This window comes from Amblyomma mixtum, chromosome 6 (genome assembly GCF_055824585.1).
Source record: "Amblyomma mixtum isolate Tamu chromosome 6, ASM5582458v1, whole genome shotgun sequence".
Taxonomy (NCBI): domain Eukaryota; kingdom Metazoa; phylum Arthropoda; class Arachnida; order Ixodida; family Ixodidae; genus Amblyomma; species Amblyomma mixtum.
In genome coordinates this window covers 118,789,241-118,812,320 of record NC_143017.1, presented here as the reverse complement: position 1 = coordinate 118,812,320, position 23,080 = coordinate 118,789,241, and the positions used below count along the sequence as shown (strand labels likewise).

Genomic DNA, 23,080 nt, shown 5'->3' with positions numbered 1-23,080 from the left:
ACTGCCGCACCACGCACGCTACAATAAAGCCCTGTTTGTCGAAGGGGTGGCTTCATGGCCGGCAGGAAGGAATAAGAGCGCATGGGAATTGGAACTGCATGCTAGCCGCACACCTAATGCTTGATATTGAACAAAAAGTTTCTTTGCGGCGGAGCACCAAGACGGAAGCGATATAAGCACGAGCGCGTTCAAAGCGCCGGCTCAATTGACCTGAATGTCAAAATAAATGTCATAAAAACGCGTCAATGTTATCGCTTTGATAACGTAAATACTTCTTGCAACACAGCCACGCTGCGGAAGTATGCTCGTCAATGTTTTTTTAGCGCCCGAAGCGCGGCTATATGCAGGCGCGGCCGCGGAGCTGCCGCAGCCCCGCAGTCCCCAGAGAAACGCCCGCACCGCGGCGCGCCAGTTGGCGCAAAATGGCCGCGCCCAGGAGCGGCTCAAAATTCTGGTCTATAGATAGCGAAAGCTCGCGGCGGCGGAAGAAAACGTTGATGATGATGATAAGCTCTACCTCGGGCGCCCTCCGTGGGTGGCGTCTGGAAGCTCCTGTGCGCTCCACGATCACGCGCCCGTTGCGCGCAGCCGGAGCCGATCGCAGAGGCCTCGGCGCGTGCATTAAGTTTCGGTGCGGCCCTTACACGGATCTTTTTTTTTAATATTTTCTTCGGGAAAACGGGGTGCGGCCCGTACACGAGTGCGTTTACGCGGTGTGTTCAATTTTGAGAGTCGAAAAATTTCCGGAAATTTTACCCCGCGTAATAGGCGCACCCCGAACTTTGAGCCGGATTTTCTGGAAAAAAAGTGCGCCTATTATGCGAGTAAATACGGTAACTATCTCTTATAAGGTTTACATTTTTTGATAAATTCACTTGGTCTGTTACATAGAGAAATACAGTCGATCATTTACTATATACCGAACTAGAAGGGGATTGCGAAATATAGTTCAGTGTATCGATAATTTGATTTTAAAAAATTGTAACAGATAAGGTTATCAGTTACCCAGAAGCACGAATACGTTTGCACCAATGCTAGTGGCACACTTCCTAAAGCAGAACGTTGAGCCAGTTGGTGTAGCAACATACCGTAAAAACCCGCGTATAATACGAGGTTTTCTCCCATAATTAGCGTCCTAAATTTCCGCCTCGTACTATTTGCGGATCCGAACAAAAATTTTCAAAGTTGCTCGAAGTTTTGGTTTCGTTTTTGCGGCGTGGCTACGGCTTGGCTTCGCTATTGGCGCGTGGCTACGGCTTGGCTTCGTTACTCTCGACAAACGACGTCACGACGTCGTTTCTTTGTTTATCCGTTGGGTGCGCCGGGGGGTTGCGGTGCCCCGTATTATATTCGGGTTCGTATTATATGCGGGTTTTTACGGTATTCAGGAAAACTTTGTGCAGATTCACACAAGATGGGAGGGAGAAACCCCTGACTGTTTCATGCTTTCTCTGTTCAGCTCACTTCATGCATAATGCATATATATGCTGTATTTGCGATGAAGGAGGGCAAAAAGTTGGGCGTGTTGGAATAGATTCATAATGGATGCTAAAGCGCAATAAGGCAAGCACACAGAAGAAAAACCGCACACGACAAGCGCTTGTCCTGTGTGGCCCTTGTTCCATGTGCTTGTCTTTTTTTGTGCTTTAGTATCCATTATGAATCTATTTGTGATTATCCTCACACCACAATGTCATTTTATTTTTTGTTTTCATGTAACAGTATTTCGATACGCATAGCATGCATGCTCACATATGTTTTTTTTTTTTTCGGAGGCACTTCTGTTAAGATTAACTTCTGATCAGACGAACAAATTTTCTGATTCCTTCAAGTTCACCTTGTCTTAAAGGGATTCTACAGTATTTGGGATTGACTGTGTGAGCAGTTAGTTGACCACTGTTATTGAGTCTGCACCTGCAGGTTACACAGCCACTGGGGCATGTGCGGACGCAGTGGGGGACCAGAAGGGAGGGATGATAGTTAGAAGAGGTCACTGAAAACTGAAAGGGACTGATGGACCTTTAACTGCCTTTTCATGGCTGCTAAGCCGCTGTCTCGTGTGCTGATGCTAGTAACACTTCCCTACATGGCTAGATTCTAAGCACACTTTTCAAGTTTTCACTTAGCTGTGTAGGTTGGGTATGTAAACTAGACCCTAGTTAATATTCACTCCACTTTTGTAAGTCTTGCGGATTTCAATCATGCTAGTTGCATGAAGGCAAAAACGTAACCAGTTTTCGTTTGCCCAACCCAGAAATAAAAATGTAGGCAAGCACGTGTTCGCGTAATATGTCCGTCAAGCTCATAATTTTCTCGGCACTTTATTTTCTGTTTGAAAAAAGCACTATACTACTACTGCTGCTGGTAAGGCCGCAGCTGATTTCTATGCCTGCTGGCGTTACTTTTTTTTTTATTACTCATTGAAATATGTGCTCAATATGTTCTGTATGCATTTGATGTCTTACTCTTGTGTGTTTCAGAAATACTTGAAGCCTGTCGAACAAGAGTTTGATGTGTACAGCCCTAGCTTGGTCACAAAAATATCTGGAAGGGGTCTAGTGGCATCAGAAGCTACGAGGTCCTTTGGAAGGTAAGACGCTCGAAAGGAACTTTCGTATGTTTGACCTGAGGTCTTTTCAGCATCTCTGTTTTGTGTTTTTTCTCGCCTTGTTAAAAATTTTGACCAATGCTTATATACCTGGAAACAATAACTATTGTCAAAAAAAGTTTAAGCTTGACATGCATGTGTCCCCAGTTGTGTACCCAGTTGCCAAGTGATTTCAGTGAATGAAGAAACGCGGGGGTCGAGGTCAGTCTGGAGGTTTTTATTACAGCATGACCTCACAGACAAGGTCTAAGTTCACTGCATTAAACTACACTTTTTCTGCCATTTCTTTGCTTTCTGTAGGTCCTCAGGTCGACCCACCACATTAGGAATCCAGGCACCAAGTTCAAGAGCCAACAGTGAACCGACAACCTTAGAGTCTGGATCTGAAGTTTCTGACGGTGAGGGTAAGATGTTGTTAAAAAAATTATGAAAAAGAAGGATTAAGAGCTGGCATGTCTTCTTCAAAACATTATCTTTGCAATTCTGCTTTATATTGCACCATCGGATTTTTGAAAGTTTCTTGTGAAATGTGCCACATCGTATAAGGGGTATGCATTAAACCCACAGTCGGCGCCATTTTGGTTTACGTGGAGCATGGGAAAAAACTGTTTCCATGTCTAATCGGCTTATCAACATTCATTCTAGCCGGTATTGCTGAAGCCTCGAAAATGGCCCTCGTGACCTCTTGCTACTGCTGTTCACTGCCTGCGCTACACATGAGTTCGTAATTAATGTGAACATTTGGATGAGTTAGTGTGAGCCTATTGTGGAAAGTACAGAAAAGAACTTGAACAAAACAAGATGTGCACTACTCTAAACCAAATTTGTATTGAAGTAGAGTAATGGATTGATACTTAGGATGCCAGCTGTGAGAGTTTCTGTTTACTCAACCCTGTGGTAGGTAAATGAAAGCACACTGCACCTTTACCATTTCATTAGTTTCTGATGTTAGGCCTATGCTAGGCTAACTAACAAAGCAAACTGGCACTTTCCCGCTACGCTTGATTGCACATCATACAGTAGAACCCCACTATAGTAAACCCGGATGCGGTAAAGACTCAGATATATTAAACTGAAACTGTGGTCCCATTACGACTGCCATAGACTGAATATTTTTTTGGTTATAGTAAAACTTTTTTCAATGAAACATCTGTAGTGCGGAATAGCTGACTGCAGAGACTTACTTCGTATGGAATGATTGCAAAGTGTAGGATCGCAAGGCCAACATTCGGAGGTCAAAATTCAGAGGCAAATGGATAATGGATACCGAAGGAAATAAAACGGCACTTTTATATCCATGGCGAGGTATACGCTTCGTTAAAGGAAACATACTTATTTGACTTGGCGTTTCGATCGGAAGGCCAATCTTCAAGAGACACTCTTGAAGAAGATCAGTCTTCCAATCGAAATGTCGAGTCAAATAAGTATGTTTCCTTTAATGAAGCGTATACTTCGCTACATACTCCTTTAAGGGGGGATACTGGTCTTGAAAAGAAAATTTTATTAATTTAGTCATAGTTATTAAATTTTCAGGGCACATGTATTTTTGTGCGCTGATTCTAGATATGTCATTTAATTTCATGTAAAACAATTCCTTGAGCACTTATGCACTTTTTATGCAAGTATTTCGCAGAGATTTTTGAAGAAAATTTGCTGCAAGAAACTCGCTGAAATGTATGCCATTGGGCTCTCTTGACACCAAGGAATACAATAAGGGTAAAATTATCATCCTGGCTCTCATAGAACTTGAGTAATAGGGTACTGAAGCTGCCACTTCAGAAACAGGAATACACACTTTCCTTCTAATTTCTGAAGTGACAACTTCAAAACTCTATAACTCAAGTTCTATGATAGGCAGGAAGACAATTTCACCCTTATTGCATTCCTTGGTGTCAGGAGAACCCAATGGCATACATTTCAGCGAGTCTCCCGCAGCAAATTTTCTTCAAAGCTCTCAGCAAAATGCTAGCATAAAAAGTGCATAAGTGCTCAAGGAATTGTTTTACATAAAATTAAATGACATATTTAGAATCAGCACACAAAAATACATATTCCCTGAAGATTTCGTAACTGTGACTTCATTAATAAAAATTGTTTTTTCAAGACCAGTGTCCTCCCTTAAGCAGTCAAGTACTTAATGCTCTCGCAACCTATATATATATATATTTGTGTGTGCATGCATGCGCGTACGCACAAAGACAGACAGAGACACACAGACAGACAGAGAGAGATGGTTTCACCATCAAGCTCGAAAACCGCGAGGTGAAGCAAACACACGAGATGTTCCCATGAACATCTCGAGTGTTAAAAAGCCTCCTGTTATTTCAACTTCATATAATTCAAATCAGTTTTAATTCCCCCTTTTAGTTCGAAATCGAGAGTTGACTTTAGCTGTTACGAACGGTTGCATTGGGCATTAAAAGGCTAGCACTAAAAGCTGAAACTCCAATGAGGAAATTGTGCTGTTTACATCTTCTCTGATGGTCTTGGGAATGTTGTATTTTTTTACGCAGTGAAATTTGCTGCTTTTTTTGTTCTTGGTCTGAGTCACAAACCTCCGCACTCTGTTCACGTCTTCCTTGCCCTGTTGCAGAGGAGAGTGTGGCATCCAGAGGAGGCAAGGGACGCACACTGCAGCACCGGTCTCAGCCAAAGGCCAACAACCAGGTGTGGTCGTTTCGGGGCATCAAGAAAAATCCAATCACCCAGAGTCTCAACTTGCTGGCTGGCAATGGCGGCAGCGCTGGCGATCAGCACGCCAAAGAGATGGTGCAGCTCAACTCTGCTGTCGTCCCGCGTCATGGCAGCCTAGAGGGGAGTGAAGTCCCGCCCTGGCAAAGACACGACTCCCCGGTGGAATCTCAGGTAGTTCTCACTGGTTACTTAGTGCCGACACAAGTTTTAAGTGCGAAAGAATTTGCCAACGATTAACCACGCCTGTGTAACGCCACATCAGTAACAGCTGGCTACGCTGGTGAATGCACCGTTTGTAGTGTTACACGGGGCTGTCCTCACTGCTCAGAGGTGCATTGATGCAAGCAGTAGTTACTGCCGCTGCACACAAAAAGTGCCACAGAACCGTAGCGTGGCGAATGGCACCACTCACCTCTGCTTCGCATTGCTCCTCCATGTTATGCCCACGCCAGCCGGGACAGCTGTCGCTGTGAAAGGTAGCCAAACTCATTGGTACACACCAGACTCAGAAGAATTGGTACACTTCTGTACTCGGAAGAATTGTCTATTATGACTACTGGTCTGTTTTCTGAGTGCTATATGCCCTCCTTTCTTTTTTTTCTCTCACTCTTTATTCTTTCTTAGTTTCCTGGCTCACAAGAACTGCGTAGTTGACAGGGACAACAGGGGCTCTGTGCATTGGCTGGGTCTGGGGCCCCATGCTGTCGATATGTTATCAGGAAGCATGGGCAGTATATAATGCATAAAGAAGTTTCTGGTCTCATTGATTATAATAGAATAATCTATAATGTTCACATCTGTGCTGCAGCACACCCAATTATACAAGCAAGCTATGAAGTGACTGCGTAACTGTCTTATAGCCTGTATTTTATTTGACAATGTACAGAAGGTCCTTTGTAGTCCTCAGCTTTGAGTCTTGCCCTTGAGCTCTATCCTTTCTCTTATGCCGAGCACATTGAAGCAGCGCTGTTTTACACCTGCAGAAAATGCCGGCCGAAGAGGTGCAGCTGCTGCGCAAGCAGGTCTGCGACATGCAGCAGGTGATGGAATCGTGCTGCCGCCAAATGAGCGCCCACCTGGCACTGCTCCAGGAGTCGGTGCTGCTGCAGAAGCTGGAGAGGGAAGACGAAGTCATGCTGGCCATCGCACGTCTCAAGAGGGTCAGCACTCATGCATTCTGTCTCTGTGCCTCTCTCTCTCTCTCTTTTTTTTAAATGCAGTAGCACTACTAGGCACATTTTCCAGTTTTGGACATACATACATATGTGTCTGAAGCCAGCTTCGTGGCAAGTGGCTGATCTGCCCACCGTGTTGTGGGCAGCCTGCCATGTGTGTACACCTGGCATGCCTGGATGAAGGGTACACATGGGTGAAGGCCTTCAAAGTAAAGACCTTTAGGTCTAAGGCCTTTGTGGTAAAATACCTTCTGGGTGAGGGCCTTTGTGGTAAAGGCCTTTAGGCCAAATGCCTTCAAGACGTAAGGACCTTAGGTGCCCACTTCAACTAGTACTACTTACTACTGCATGATATTTCATGCTTGCCGTGCTAAACTCTCTTCTATTTTTCTTCTTTTCGAGTTTGCTGACATTCTTCCTGGTGTGAAAAATTCTGTTTTGCAAACATTTTTTTCTGACACGTGTAGCATAGACATCGTGCAGTAATAGTAAACGGTAGTCTTTAAATGCTGAGTAGGGAATTTAAAATCAATGCTATATATAAACTGCGGATTACACTCACTAGACTAAAAGGGGCAGATTTTACACCGTAAACGAATCAAGTTCTCTTAAAACTAACTTGCGGATATTGTAAGTGCGAAGGGTGCCCCACGTTTCTGGGGCTTTTAGTTCAAGGTTTAGAAGAAGGTGGCCTATGCATGATAGATTCAGACACATGAGATAGGTGAAATCTCTCACTGCATTCAACTTGTGCACTTTCTTAGGAGAGCATTGCCATTTGCTGCATATGCACCTTGTGGATAGGGGGTGCATTCTTTATGTTAGCACATTCATCGTGCGAGTAAATACTGTACATGATTCAATAGTCTAGTCAGTTCAAGCATACAGCTAGACAAGCCAGTCAATTCAATCACATCAAGGCTGTGCTTCGGAGTAGACCGGGGTGCTGTGTCCCTCCAGCATGCCATTCCCTGAACAAACAGAAATATGTGTGAGCCTATAGCTTATCTGCGCTCCTTTGCCTGCTTCCTTCCTGTCAGGCTAAAGAAGCTGCTGCAAAATTATAAAATGCAGTTGGTCAAACCAGCCCTGTTAGTGGCATTAACCAGAGGAAAAAATAGACGTGAGTTAGCTGGAGTAATCATTGACAGCGGTTACAAAAGTTAGCCGGGTGAGCCAACTAAGTCTTTGGCTACTAAGGGGCAAATTTAGTGCCAAAATTCTTCGATGTGCATTGGACAAGTGTTGAGAAGCAGGTTCATCAAGGCCTAAGGGATGTTGCCACAAAATTCATATTTGGCTTCCTCCCTTTCTGCTCAGATTTTCTCTGAGGGAGCTTAATTTTCAAACTGGGGAGTTTAAAGAAAGTAGCATGATCCTAGTTTTGCCCCTGTGCCCTTTCAGGTGCGGGACACCCTCAAAGGTGCCGTCGAGTGCATCGATGCTGGCCAAGAAGAGGACGAAGCTCAGGCTGAGTATGTGACTGAGGGCTGGACGCTGCTGTCCACTGACGACCCCTCTGGGCTGCTGGACCAGCAGCAGCAGGAACAGCAGCAGTCCAGTGTACGGGACGTTGATGGAGATTCGCTCGTTTCTTGGGACAGCCAGGAAAAGGTGAGGGAAGCTGACAGTGGCCACCACGCCCTCGAGGCCAAGAAGAAGCTCTTCCAGGCTCTGGTGGGGCAGAACAGCCAGAAGGCACCGATGGCTGCAGACAGGCAGGAAGAGGCCAGCACAGTGCCTGCAAAACTGCCCTCGCTGAGCTGATGGGGCGCGCTGCCTTTGTTGCGTGGAGCCAGTCCGCTTGTGAGGGGTGGTGTGCCTCTGTCAGCAGTTGTGCAAGTGAGGTTGTGACCCTTTGAAGCGCGATCTGGATGTTCCCTTTTCAAGGTGTAAACTAGAATCAGGATAGAAGGGTGGAGATCATGACATGTGCTTCAGCTAATCCAAAACTCTCTGAATCAGCCGGGCACAGCCTTCTTTCAGCTTCAGATAATGCAACCCGAGGTTATGTCTGCTTTGTGCATCTAAACAGAAGAGTGGTGTCATCTCTTGGTATGACAATTCATGCGTCCCAATGTGCTAATTGGCGAGGAGATTTACTTGGAAATGGAGGGCAGGCCACTGCTGATAAGGTATAGGGTGGGGTGCTCTGTGCTTGCGGAAGGCAGTGGCAGTTGGCACTTAACAAACAGGTACGCTCCGTGTCATTGCCAGAAACGACAAGCCTGTCTCTCGTATTTGACAACTCCAGCAAAAAGTGTGGCTGTTTCTTAATTTCTTCGTCGAAACGAAAAGCCTTGGTGGGCTACGACATGCATGCAAAGCATGTAGCACCGTAAAACTGGGAAAATTTTTTCTTGTTCAGTCAAGCATCGCTGGTGTAGCGTTGCTCATGAAGGTGATTTGTGCACAAGTAGGTCAGTGCTGCTAAAAGGACAAATATTTTGCATGTTTGTGCATGCTTCTTGTGACAATTAGTATGCATGACTCGCAGAAGTTTTGTTGAACATTGGTGGTGGGTTTGGGTATGCACAAAGCCTTTGGCAAAGCTGCCCATGTTCAACTGTGGCATGACTTGCAGAGCACTCTCGCTTTTCATTCGACTTCGCTCAGGTGCAACCTTGCCTCCTCCCGATTCGCAGGTCTGCTCTCCTGCTGGAAGAACCAAAGACCGTTGACGCTCTTTGCTCGGCCCCATTTTTGAATCCTGCGAATCTCTCGCGCCCCCCCCTTTTTTTTTACGATTCTTGCCACCGCCCAGTTCTTTGCGTATTTTAGAGTTCACTCTGCAGCTTTGTTTGAGCATCAAGAGTGCCTTTGTTTCCGTGTGACGGCTTTGAGTACTTTCATCGTCAGTCAGTTTTTTTTTCAGCATCAGGGGCTCATTTCGTGGTTCGAAAATTTCCTGCCTTGAAGTGGGAACAGTTTCAGCGATTAAAATATGCTAATTGTTAAAAGGTGCTATTTTTAAGGGGGGACCCTGGTCTCGAAAAAATGTTTTTATTAATCTAGATATAGTAATGAAATTTTCAGGCCACATGTGTTTTTGTGTGCTGATTTTAGATATGTCATTTAATTTTGTGTAAAACAATTTCTTGAGCACTTATGCAATTTTTATGCAAGTCTTTTGGAGAGAGCATATAAGAAAATTCGCTGCAGGAAACTCGCTGAAATGCATGCCATTGGGCTCTCTTGACACCAAAGAATGCAATAAGGGTAAAATTATCATCCTGGCTATCATAGAACTTGAGTTATAGGGTGTTGAAGCTGCCACTTCAGAAACAGGAATACACACTTTCCTTCTCATAGGCAGGAAGACATTTTCACCCTTATTGTATTCCTTGGTATCAAGAGAACATAATGGCATACATTTCAGCGAGTTTCCCACAGCAAATTTTCTTCAAAACTCTCCACAAAATATTAGCATAAAAAGTGCATAAGTGCTCAAGGAATTGTTTTACATGGAATTAAATGACATATTTAGAATCAGCACACAAAAATACATATTCCCTGAAGATTTCATAACTGTGGCTTCATTAATAAAAATTTTTTTTTCAAGACCAGTGTCCCCCCTTAAAATATGCTAACCTTCTGCTAAACCGTTAAAAGGTGCTATTTTTAAGAAAAGCAAGAGACAGGCAGAGCAGCATTGATAAACATGGCTGCTTTTAAGGGCCAATGCTAGGCCGTTTTTTGCTCTGTGTTTGTATTTCTAAAGTCTAATAACAGTCACCAGGTAAATGTGCAAGTATAACACAAGTGTTTGATATGCTACTAACGCTGTTGGGAGTGAAAGACGGTATGTCTTTCTGCAGCTGTTGGGTTGCAGGAAATGCTGGTTTCTGGTAGGACTGTTATTAGTGACTGTTTTTTTTATTAGCGGTTGGTTAGCGAATGTATTAGAACTTGTAAAACATATCTGGAGGCATGTGATTATCTCTGCTTTTGTTTTGTTCATAACTGCCCTGTAAGTAGCGTAGAATTTATGCACCGTCTTTCAATCCAGTTTTACTTTTTTTAAACATGCAATATTTTGCATCTTATAGAATGACTGTCTTGGATTCAGTTGTCAAAGCATCGCAGATTGGTTCCAGGAATTCAAAGCTACGTCATATGCGTATTATTTTTTTTTTTACATTACCTATGCTCTTATGGTGCGGCCTTGTGCGCGCACGGAAATAATGCCTCTTCGTTAAATTCGTAATTATGTGCATTTCTCAAAAAAAAAAAAATGAAGTAAGTGCTTTCCATAAATCTCAAGTGCAGATCCCTTAAAGGGTTGCACATAAAAGAAGGTAACCGTTAGCATTACTGTTTGTTCAACTTACCCCTTACTGCTTGCAGCGTTTAATAGTTTTCACACATTTTTGTGCTAATGATTAACTATACGATTCTTTATTTAAATGCTGCTTTCCTCTAGGTGGACACTGCTTTGAGCATGACGGTAGTTTGCAAGACTGCTAGGGTGTGAATTTCTTAATGGTGAAGTGCCTTTTTTTATTATTATTATTCTTGCTCCTGTCTGCTCATACTTGTTCATGCAGGGGTTGCGTAAACACATGAAACGTTTTATTTCTGTCCCTCGGAGCCTTCAATAAACTCGGATCAAAGGTTCGGGACCTTTCAACACTGCTTGCGTGCTTACATGGCACTGGGAAGCTATCTGGTCGCTTTTGCTCACGCTGTCGAAGTGGCTTATATGATCGTGTATTCTGGCTGCAGGTAGCAACTAATATGTTATAAATCAAAGTCTGCATTTGATTCTTGATTGAAGTTGGGTGATTGGATCTGTGTTCGTATACACTACATGCTCATTCGTGACGTAGACTTCGTAGACTTGCAAATGGAGTGGTACATGCTTTACTCAGAAGATGTTAGTGCTCTGTCTCTGCTTAGATTTGCTCTTGGTAGTTCCTGAACGCTGCACTTCAAAGCTTTTGCTGTGGGACACAATGCTGGGCTGGCAAGTGTGCCGAACTGTAGTGAAGGATGTTCAAAGTCTGGAAACGGCTGGTTACGTTTTTCCACATCTTTCTGCTGTTGTGTTCTTGTTCTCTTTGCGTTCCTTCTTCTACTTCGTTAAGAGAGAGTGATATTACAACTATGTACTATAAAGTTCCTTTACTCACATGCTAGATTGCTATAATTGAGCAGTGCTCTGTTTAAAGCACTGCATGTTTTGTTATGAGCTGTATGATTTTGACCAGTATTCCATTTTTTTGCTGCTGTTGCTGTACGGGTGCATAAACAACAGCTGCAATCTCACCAGCAGTATGTGGCCACAAGTTATTTTTTTGCTTTCTTGACAGTTGAAAGTTATGGATTGTATTGATGTGGGCCTATGTACAAATGGTGTGGGTGTGCATGTGCACGCTTATATGGAATGTGCATACTCTGCTGCTGACTCAACCTTTAACTCTATCCAGCCTAGGTGAATAAAATGTATAAACAGTTGGCATGCAGTTTCTTTTTCTGTGCTTACGCATCCTGTCCTCACACTGCAGCCTTGTTGCTGCGTTCTCTGCAGAGATGTGATGCTGCGGGTGAACCATGTTTTTATTAGTTGACATGAATGTGTTTGCAGCCGTACTGCTGCTCCTGGTGTGGTATATACATATCTGTACAGGCCTCGTTTGCTTCACTGGAGCAGCACTAGAGGACCGGCCTGCCGACTATGAATGCCGCTATTGATAAGGCGGCCAGCAGCGGCAGCTGCAGGCAGCCATCTGCCGACTTGGGAACTCCGCTGCCCGTGCGGTTCAGCGTCCGTTCTGGCTGTAGTGCAGCGGGGCTCGGCTTCGGTGTTTCCACTGGTGTCTCTTGTGCTATTGAGTTTTCTGAGACGACCTCCTCTTCCTCCTCCTCCTCAAGTTCAGTTTCTTCTTCCTCTTCTTCTTCTTCATCATCTTCATCGTCTTCCTGGGTTACTTCTGCTTGTGTTATATTCTTCTGCTCGGCAGGATCCCTGCAAGTTGTAGGGGTGGGTGCAAGCATATGGAGAGTTAATGGAGCATAGCAAAGTGTTGCAGTACCTGTTGCAGACAAATGATAGACATCACTTGGCATATGGGTTTGATGTTTGGCACACATTTCACTGGCATTTTTGTAGCTGTCAGTTCGTGAAAAATGCAGTAGCTGTTGCTCTCCGTATTGAGATTTTGGCATTGATATCATTTCTATAGCTTCACTGCCCAGTTGCTTTACTGACAAGACAAGCTTTTTATCTTTCAGGTGCAACACATCAACTACTGATGGCAAGCCGTGGGCTTAGTGGCCTCAAATTTTCTTCATAGGGCTTGCTCATGCAGATAGTAACCTATGGGTTCCTTGTGGAGTTTGAAACTCTTAAACTCTTAGCACTCTATCCAGACTCTAGGCACATCCATGCAGCTCGGTAATTGTGGGACAGGAGTTTAGATGATATTCATTCTGCTTTAGCGCATTTATTTTCCTATTGTACTTCCTTTTCTGCATCGGCGTTGTGTGCACTTGGTCATAGTGGCATTTATCTGTTAAGACCATTGAGCAGCATCTCAGTAATGTCACTGCTACAGGCCAAACTGCATTTAGGCACCGGAGCTGGAATTTGAATAGTAGATGGCATTTGATATGTCAGATGTATTTACTACACCTGCATAGAGCTCTCACTGAACGCCTGTGGATAATGTTGAGCATATGCCTGCCAGAAAGTAAAAGGGCTATCCCCATGCCTCGGAGCCTTTGCTGTATGCATGGCGTAGCCGTTTAATATGGAATAGGTGTCAGGTATAGGTTGTGTAAAACCAAAGCTGAATCCTACGCGGGCGCTTAGTCGAAGTCGTAGATGTCCTCGTCATCGTGTCCTTCGCTCTCGCCAGGTGTCAGAGTGAGCCGAATTTTGAGCGAGACAAGCACACACATGGTGGTCATCAGCGTCCTGGTAGTCTCTCTCCCCGAAGACGCGTGTTGGCCGTCCCGGTTGCAGCTGCTAAGGAGAAGGACGTCATGCGTTAGTGGCACATACTGCCGACCGCTGCCACCGGTTGGTCTCTAATTTGTACTAGTGTGTGTTTTCCAATAAGGGTTTGGGTGCAGCACTGTTTACTGTGACTTTCATATATTTGGGCCAACAAGATTCAAAAACGTGCGAAGTGCTTGCGGTGTCGCGTGAAGAGACTGTGATAGTGTATGCTGGTGACCTTCCTCTGTATTTTTCGGGATGGACTACTGTTATGTTTTCAATGACTGTACAGTGATGCACTATAGCTGCATCACCTTTGTGCTACTTGTGTCACCCCTGCAGCTAGCTAGGAACTGCTGGTCCTATATATCGCCGCAACGCTTTGGACAACTCGGTCGCATTCACACGGTTGATGCGCCTTCGCAGGTGCACATCCTCAATAAGCAACATGCATTGTTCAGACAGCTCTGCGACTGTCTTCTGCTCAACTCTGGCGAAGACTGCTGCTTGAACTGCCACAAATGCAGGACATTATAGCCTGATTCATAGAGTTTCGCCTGCATGCCCTGTCTTAATTCGTACGGTATAAATGCCTGCCAGCAAAACACAAAGCAGACTAGAACCGGTGTCATTATCTGTGTACATGGTGTGTACCTCTTGATGAGGAAGCGCCTCCAGACTTCGCAGACCTCTCGCCTTGGTCCCAGCCCTGTCGTGTGGCCATTCACCTTCAAGTTCACGAATTCTGGATGGGCGGACGTGTAGCGCGGCCAGCTGGCGTTGGAGAGTGGCACCGTGGGCGTCCTGGGGGAAACGAGCAAGATCAGCGGGTGCCAGTGCCATACACTTTTGAAGACTAACGGCTCTAGTCTTCATTTCATGTGTGCGCATTTCTTGCTTAACTTGCAGCACTGTGGGTCATGAAAATATTCTTGGCTGAACGGCACCACGGTCAGCTGCCGTCAAAGTGCCATTTACAATTGTAGTTCAATGCAGCTATTCAGAAATTGCTCAGCCAATTTCTTATATGGTTAGGAACTAATTTATCGTGCAGCTTAACGCGTCGTCTAATATCTGCATCTTAGCCAAACTCCAGTTCTGTTCGCAATTACATTAGCAGTCCTCTGGTGACTAATGCTTGCTGTCATGAAGCTTCAGACCATCACCTGAGGCCACTTCTTCAGGCAACCCGTAATTAGCGGCATTTGAAGCCTTTAAATAAGCCACAGGACTTGGCTGCCCCGGCTGCTCCCCAGCTTCAGGAGTTCTTGAATTGCTCTTATTATGTACTAGGCGAGCACACAGCGTGGCTCTCGAGTTCACCGCATACGACTGCTTGGGCATGTTGGAATGGTAAAGTTACCGGTTTTGGTGCAAAAAAATATGTCTGCCTTATTGGTCACCAAAAAGACATGTGCTCTTGAGCCTATGTGTTGGCACCTGTATGCTGGCCTTTGCGCTGGAATTCTGAGTAGTTTTCTATGAGAAACGCTGATGTGCACAAAACACATTGGCTCATGGAAGTAAGTCCCTGTAGAAACTGCTTTACACGATCACTACGCTTCTTAGCGATGCAAAGGCGGCTGGAAACAAAGAAAAACGTGCGCAGCAAACTTATTCACACTCTTTGGGGTGCTTTATTTGATGCCGCACCCGCACGCCCATCACACCCTTACGCTCCTAAAAAGGCATTTCATCCACAACAGAACACCCTTACAATGGATGATGTTCTTACTATAAACACCTATTTCGCTCATGATGTCTTGAGAGGAGCAAAATTTTACTTGCCATTATTGGGATTCATGCATTCAAAAAAAATAAAACGTGGCGTGACCTGTGTACTCCACATGCCAATTTCCATGTGCCCATTGGCACAAAGTACCCTAAACGCGCACCCGTATGCGTGCCTACTCCTATATGGGGCCCCGACTAGGCTCCACCTTCCTTCATCTCCACTGCCGCCAAATGCAACTTTTGGCGTACTAATCAATGTACGTGGCCATAACTGCTCATTCAAAGTGGCTCGGGACAATATTAGTTCCGTTTTATTTGGGGTCGTGTGCGGCACATTAGTATTCATTACAAACTCGATTGAAGGCGCCGCACTTCCCGCGCTACTTGTCGTTATTGTATGCTGGCAACTGTGGGGCCCCGTTTCACGACTGGGCCATAGAGTAACATAAAAGTAAAGAGCGGACACTCGGGCCCTTTCGCAGCGGAGTTCGGCGCTTCCCCGTTTCCGCCAGATGGCACTGAACGTGCAAATAAAAAAAAAAGAAAAAGAGTATGGTTCACTGCCGTAGTAGGTTCACTGCCGCTTGCCAAGCGCACGCGATGCGTGGCATAGGCCCATCTCCATGGACACATCCGAGGCGCACCAGCGCAGCGCCTACGCGTACCAGCGTACGCCGCAGCCGGACTGCGCATGCGCGACGCGCCGACGCGAGCCGGCGCTGGCGCTTGGCAAATATCTGTCCATGTCAGACATGTTTTCCTTCATGGAGGTATGTTTTCCTTCCTCCATGCGCGAATATGGTACGGCCCTTCGCCGCGCCGTTTGCTTCGCCAAGCCCAGCTGAACGCGGTAGCCGCGACAGGCCATCGAGTTGCATGTGTTTTTCGACGCTTGTCGCGGTGCGGCGCTGGGCGCGTAAGCGCTGCGCTGGTGCGCCTCCGATGTGTCCATGGAGATGGGCCTTTCTTTGCGGCTTGTGGGTGACGTGTTCGCCGCGGCGTCCAGGCAAGCGATCAAAGCCAAACGCTTTTGACGAGCGTTGCACGTCGAAACCTGGATAATCGTTGCGTGCTCCGTAATCGTCACGCTGGTGGCCGGCTGCTCAGCTGGGCAGTATGACACCGCCTCCTCCGCGAGAGTGGAGAACGCACAAGACGCAATGAAAGTAGAGCCTACAAGGTTCCTGTTGACTTCTATCATCTCTGAGGCCAGTGCGTTTCCCCGGGTCCGCTAGGTGCGCTGTGCACAAAAGTCGGCCGCTGGGGCCTACGGGAGTGTCCGCTCTTTACTTCTATATTACTCTATGACTGGGCGTCTTGCATAGGCTTTCCGGGCCTCCATGTTCCGGGCTCGTTCAGCCCGCTGTTACGAAGTCACGAAAGCTCGGCAATTTGCTCGCGCTCTTTTTTTTCGCGTGCAACTCACCGCAAACGCCTATTCCCGTCTCCGTTATTGCAACTGTTCAATGTTTTCACTTACTATGCCCTTTGGCGGTATTATGCGCGTCCTTTTTATTGACAGAAACAGTGAAGGTTCACTGATGGCTAACTTGGTCTACTAGTCTACCAGACTTTTAACTTATTTCTTCGACCCCCTCCCTTCCCCCCTTTGATATCCTGTTTCTCGCAACTTCATCACAGTTCACTAGAAGTGACGAGCTCAATGCAACGGCTTCCGTAAACATACGTACCGTTCTCCCCTGTTCTACGCCCTCTATTCTCGGTTCTACTTTCCACAGAGAGCCAGCGGACATCACCCATAAAACTCATTGTATTATGCCATCATCAACCTTCATTCGCACTTTTCCTTTCCTCCCCTTCCCTTTCCCCAGTGTGGAGTAGCAGGCCAGGGCCATGTTACCACCGGCCGACCTTTCCTCCTTTCCTCTGATTAAAATTTCTTTCTCTCAGTGCCGCCGTGCCAACGCAACAGGGCACGCTGTTGGTGCGGCGGCTCAGTAAACGAGATCAAAAATTCGCCCGCCTCCACTGAAACTCGGTGAAAATCTACGCTACGAATGAGCCGTGACCGCATCGGCGCTTCTGTTCGCCTCGGAGCCTGCGGCCGTGCTCGATCTTGGCGGTGCCACGGTCATCGCGATAGTGAGCGCGGGCAGCCTAATTCGCCCGGCGTAGCGTTTCAGTTCCTATTGCGAAATGAGTCGCTATCCTTCACCTTGCAACTGTTGCGCGTGTTTACTTTTGTCGGTGCGCGAACTGGATTTATCTTATGTATTCCCTATCGCAACTTGTTGACAGTGCAGCGAAAGCTACGAGCGCGAGGCGACCGCTTACAGACGGTGTGGTTAGCTCGTGAACGGGGGAGAACGGTACTTTTACGGAAGCCGTTGCGTTTAGCTCGTCACTTCTAGTGAAATGGGATGAAGTTGCAAGAAAGATGAGATCAAGGGGGTCGGGAAATACGTTGAAAGACTGGTAGACCAAGTTAGCCGTCAGTACACCTTCACTATTGTTATTAAGATTGGGTGATGTTAGTGGAGGTTACATTAATTCCTTAGTTATACGAGGTGATGTTCGATTAAGGCATTGGGAATCCACTTGAGGAACCATGAAAAACAGCCAATTCCATATCACCTAGATTTCGCCTAGATGTTTTCCTACTGACTGGTCTCCATATTCTTGTATTCGTATACTTGGACTCATTCCCGGGAGAGTTGGAAGCTTTTCTGCACAGGCGACACTATTCGGTGTGCGCTGTATGGTTTCGCATCTGACGATGGCCTAGCGCGATTTCGCTTGTCCTATTGTAATGCCATTATAGCTGGTTAAATCTTGAGCACACATTGCAGTGCCAAGTTCAACGGTGTAATAGACTTCGGGTGAAGGAGGGTAGTACAGTATATACAGTCGAACATCATTATAACGAAATAATGGTCAAAACGAAGGAATGACGATTCCCCTTGGAAGACCTGTCAACACGGGCTTAATTTTATCAGCGTTAGTTGGTTTTCGTCGTCGAATAGTAAGGCTGAGCAATAACAGGAAGTCCGCGTATGAGAGTCTGTCGGACTGGTTGGTTGGTTGGCCTCAAATAAAATGGCATATACCCACTACGGGGGAGTGGCCAAGACACAGGCGGTGAACTGCTGGAAAGAGGAGCATTTGTAGAGGAAAAGGAGTAGTAATAAGGTATAGGCTGACAGAGTGGACGACGCAACGACAGGGGTCCTGTTAGCTGGGAGATCGAAGACGGGACGATGGCTTTGTCTCTTTTGGACTGTTAGTTTATTTATATTGTATGAATAGAAACTCGGGCAGGACGGAAAATAAAATTCTGAAGGTGTAAGTTTATACGTACGGGAGACAAGGTCAACTAAAGCTGTGCACATATGGTATGCAAATGCTCCTTTTCGTGCTGGCGCACGCATTTGCGCCTTAAACAAATTCGTTTTTCGACGGTCTGCCTTGTCAGATACCCTTTTCTGATTAGACATTGTGACCCTAGTCAAACTACGAAAGAGCTAACAGGAGCGTTTCGTGCAGAGAGGCGACTTACGCATTACCCGTTCTGCGCGCTGAGCGTAAGGTCGGTTACCCCACCCGCAGTTATAAAGAAGAGAGTGTGCATTGGGTTATGGAGTTGTGATCTCTTCCAGTAAATGCTTAGTGGTATTAAGTGCGCTGTGCTGTCTCTTTTCATCCCTGTCTATATTCCTCGCGCTGAAGCTTCAAGATCTACCCGTACCGACATGCCCATCAGTCATCTTTGGTTACCCTGTCTTGGCGAAGGCGGCGATGGAGGCGACCATGGCCCGCATGAAGCGCTCCTCCTGCTCCGTGTACTCGACGGCCTCGTAGGTTGCACGTTCCGGCAGCACGGCGTCCGTGTAGCGGCTCGGGTCCTTGAAGAAAGGCAGAGAGCCCAGGACGTAGGGCACGTCGTCGCCGTGCGACGCGCCGAACGAGGCCGGCCAGAAGCTGTACGAGGGCCGGTGCGCGAACACGTAGCGGTACACGGGCAGCCCCTGGTCTGCCGCCATCTCGGCGAAGAAGTTGGAGGCGCACACGAAGAGACCGTCGCCTGCCGCATCTCTGAGTGTGTTCAGCACCTCTGTTTTGTCGACGCTGCTGTCGTCCTGGTCGTCTGGGAAGTACACCTTTGTCACCTCCTTGGACTGGCTGCTGGACACCTGCGCATGGCGTACGCGAGGTATTACAGCCAAAACTGACTTCAAAGCTGCCTTAGGAAGGAGTGAAAGAAGGGAGAGAGAAAGAGGGGCCTTATTCGGAGTCTGCGTGTTAATTTCAACCACATGGGATTATTTGACGGGTCTATTGAGATCGCACAGTACTCGGTTGCCTTTGTGCTCTGCGAAAATTACTTATGTGAGGAAAGGAGCATCATGCGCAGCAATTCAGCAGCACCGTGAGGGAAAATAAGAAAGATATACCCAGGGAGGCTAGGGTGTGTTACAACGACAGAAAAAGCGCACAAATTGTCTCACGCTGAACACCGGATCCGCTCTGGAAGCGATAAGACAGCTGAGTGAGCAGGAAAGCAAAGCGAACCGTAGTCCTATAATATCCTCCGTCGGTCCCTGAAGCGGCGAACCGCGGCAACATGCGACCTCTGCGCAAGTGAGTGAGTAAAAACTTCATTGACGAAAGAGTAGAGTGGTGGTCAGTATAGGTGATGTCCAGATCATGCAGGTCTCGAATTGCACAGGCCCATTGGACAGCCTTGAGTGTCTCGTCGCTGGCCCTTATTGAGAGCCACGCGTCAGGTGAGGGAGCAGTCATGACATCGGGGGGTGCAGGATGTGCTTTACAGTCTCAGATTATGTGGTCAAAAATAGCTTTTTCGCTGCACAAGCGGCAGTTCGGGCTAGAGATTTTAGTAAATACGTGCGAGTACACATTTGGGTTGGTGAAGGATCAGTCTGAAGTATTCTCCACGCTACCTGCTACTCCCTCGAGAGGAAATGGTGCGGCGGCGGGAAAACTGAGCAGGCAAACTGCTGTTAAATAGGCTAGCCACAGTATGAATCGCAGCGTTGCAGCACGGAAACGTCGGGGGAAAAAGCCTCGACCACTGTGTCTTTCTTTGTTCGAAGTGCAGACTATCAGTTCGGGAAGGCGAGAATGAAGGAATGGGGGAGGGTGAGAGAAGGGGAGGGCTCCGGATTGTCCACGTAGTGTTCAACGGGCACTGACATCGCACACCATTCGGGCATTTTTGGGATTCGATCCCGCAACTTCGTGCTTACAAACCGAACGTCACAGTGGCGGGTTGATGCTCAAAGTAAAGAGCTGTTGCTAGGTCGTGGGATCCCAAATGTAGTTCTATGGTTTATAGAACATTATGAATCACTGTGGCGCCAAAGTCGTCTCCTTCGATGCCCCGTTTTGGTCGCCAGGAACAGCGTGCAGTGACCACGAAAGGGGCGTCTATTTGCAAGCTATAGCAGTTTTGGCCAGTTCTTCCTCAGTATTAAGGCGCCAGCACACTTGGAATAAAGAACTCGGAAGCGGCACCGCAGAAAAGGAAACCGTAAAAAAAAACAAAAAAAAAAAACAAGATAGTCGAGGACAGTTTGGTTGGCAAACTGATTTCAAGACGAGGTCGTCTTCGGAAGAAACTGAATCGTTAGAGTGCCCAATGTGCGCCAAATTATTCTAGAGTCAGAGGCTTATGGTACGCGTCAAGGTAACGCTCTCGCAATTGGCGCGGTCTTCTTACCTTGAGCAGGGCGCTGAGGATCAGCGTGCAGGTGGTGCGGTGATCGATGTCGACGTAACTTCGTATGTTCGGCGCCAGGTGGAAGGCGTTGTACATGAAGAGGGAGCCCTCGTCCTCCATGGTTCCGACCATGATCTCCGTGCTGCGAATCTTGTTCCGCCAGGTGCTGACGTACGAGCAGTCGTTGGGCAGGTACTCGTCACCGCTAATGGGCGCGTAGATGGTCTTGCGCGGGTCCACGCCGTTCACCAGCTGCAGGAATTCCTCCTTGTCCACGCGGCGAAGGCAGTCCATGACTTCGGCCAAGTCTGTGGGCTTCCAGCTAGCGCAGCCCACGTGTCGCGCTAGACTCATGACGCTGTCAACGCCTTTGGACGCTATGGTGAAGACGACGTTAATCGGGCTCCCGCTCAACAGGATGATTCTCTTGCAGAGACCCTCACTGTACGGTGAAATTGTGTGGATAGCCGCCGAAATGGCGCCGGCGCTCTGGCCCAGGAGTGTCACCTGATTCGGATCACCGCCGAAGAACCGGATGTTCCTCTGGACCCATTTGAGGAGCACATTCTGATCCCACAAACCCAAATTACCTGGAACGTCCTTCGTGCCCGCGGAGAGGAACCCGAACACATTGAGCCTGTAGTTGAAGCTCACGAAGACTACGTTTGAGAGTGCAACGAAGTTCGCTCCGTCGTGGAAAAAGATGGCGGAGTCTCCCCACTGGAATGCTCCGCCGTGTATGAATATCACAACGGGTAAGTTCGCTTTGCAGGAGACTGTGCCGTTGCAAGCGGCGGTCGGTCTCCATACGTTCAGGTAGAGGCAGTCCTCCGAGTTGACCTCGTAGTAGAGCGTCAAGTTGTCGGTGTGGAAGTGGTTCGTCTGAGCGCATGGCGGAGGCTTGGTCGTCGCCATGAAAGTCCCGTTCCAGGACCCCACCGGCACGGGTTTGCGGAAGCGCAGGCCTCCCACAGGAGGCTCGGCGTACGGGATGCCGTAGAAAGCGTCTACTTGCCGCCCGCTCACATTCAGTGTCTGTCCGGAGACGAGTCCGTTCTCCGTGCGTACGATTGGTGCATCCTCCGGAAGCGCCTTCAACGTGGACGACACTAAGAGTAGCGAGAAGAGTCTAGCGGCTTGTGCCGCGCTGTCGAGGGCGTTCATCGCTCCCTGCCACCCAGCCTGCCGGTTCGTTGTGCTTCCTTGACTGCGCGTGTCTGTGTTTGGGTGCCAAGAAAGACGCGGGACCGTCTATAACCGCGCGCACTCGCCACTTTCTTGGCTCCGGTCTCGGGAAGCCTGACCGTGGGCGGCTGCTTTTCCGGGCAGCCTTCACCCGGAACTGGGTGGGAGAGGCGGTTTTACGTAACTCCGGGATCTCCCGGTGGCGCATACCGTTTAGCGCGAGTTTCTGCATAGATTGTGGTCGGCAGCAGCGGGTCAGTAGCGGGCGATGAGCGGTGGGGTGTTTGCCAAGTTGTTTGGTTATTTGTGCGCATATCTTTTCATCCGGTTGTGCGGCGGGCTACGCGATTAACAAAAGCAGGTAATCGTTATCGGTTCGCTCGATCGATTTCCCCTGAATACTAGTCGATCGGATGATGTAGTTACGGGCCTGTTTCTTTATCTTGAGAGATCTATTGGAAGGTTTGCCGTAAAAATGAAAAGCTGAAATGAAACGAAGCACAGTGCGAGTGCGCACGGTTTTAGAAAAAATGGGTCTCCTAAGTAACATGCATGCACGGCGCAAAGACGGAACGACATGGAAGCTAATGGCAAGTACGACTTGGCTGAAGTCAATGTTTGCTGTGCGGGGTCTCGCCGCAGTGTCAGCAGGGCTGATTGTTTGCGAGGAATCGCTGGCCCAGGCGTCATAGTTGTGGCTCACCAATTTGTGTGTGTGTGTGTTTGGGGGGGGGGGGGGGGGGATGAGGAAGAGATATCTGTGGGGGAGGGCTCCAGATTAATTTCCGCCGCCTGAGATTCTTGAATATGCATGACATCTGCACAGGACTCCGGAGTTTTACATCTCGCCGTTATCGAAATGCGGCTGCCCTGACCTGGATTCGAATTGCAAAGTGGGCAAAGGAATGAATCTTAAAAAGAATCGTTACTCAATAGTTATAGCCCTGGCTTCGTGGCTGCATCAGGCCGAGCAAGGTGAAGTTAATTTGTTTCTGTTTTTGTGCGCAAAGTATAGGACGCCATTGGTCACATTATTGCCG

At 47.4% G+C, this 23,080-nt stretch overlaps 2 protein-coding genes across 3 annotated transcripts in view; one reads left to right on the top strand and one right to left on the bottom strand.

The window, feature by feature from the left end:
- Window positions 1–11,936, top strand: part of TBC1D5 (TBC1 domain family member 5) — a 33,607-nt gene extending 21,671 nt beyond the window's left edge. The window contains exons 14-18 of one of the 2 annotated variants that reach the window (XM_089548964.1): window positions 2,481–2,590; window positions 2,909–3,006; window positions 5,202–5,473; window positions 6,286–6,462; window positions 7,882–11,936. In XM_089548964.1, the coding sequence (XP_089405090.1) occupies window positions 2,481–2,590; window positions 2,909–3,006; window positions 5,202–5,473; window positions 6,286–6,462; window positions 7,882–8,244 (1,020 nt within the window). In that variant the 3' untranslated portion in view covers window positions 8,245–11,936. Of the gene's footprint in view, window positions 1–2,480; window positions 2,591–2,908; window positions 3,013–5,201; window positions 5,474–6,285; window positions 6,463–7,881 lie in introns of both variants that reach the window. The other variant, XM_089548963.1, reaches the window with a different exon arrangement.
- On the bottom strand, window positions 11,701–22,461 carry LOC149340191 (acetylcholinesterase-1-like). The gene is made up of 4 exons (XM_089548965.1): window positions 20,856–22,461; window positions 18,890–19,305; window positions 14,075–14,224; window positions 11,701–12,445 (listed from the first exon to the last, which is right to left on the bottom strand). Exons 1-4 carry the CDS (start codon window positions 22,017–22,019, stop codon window positions 12,133–12,135), a joined length of 2,043 nt encoding a protein of 680 aa, XP_089405091.1. The 5' UTR covers window positions 22,020–22,461; the 3' UTR covers window positions 11,701–12,132.
- Window positions 22,462–23,080: the final 619 nt, after the last annotated feature.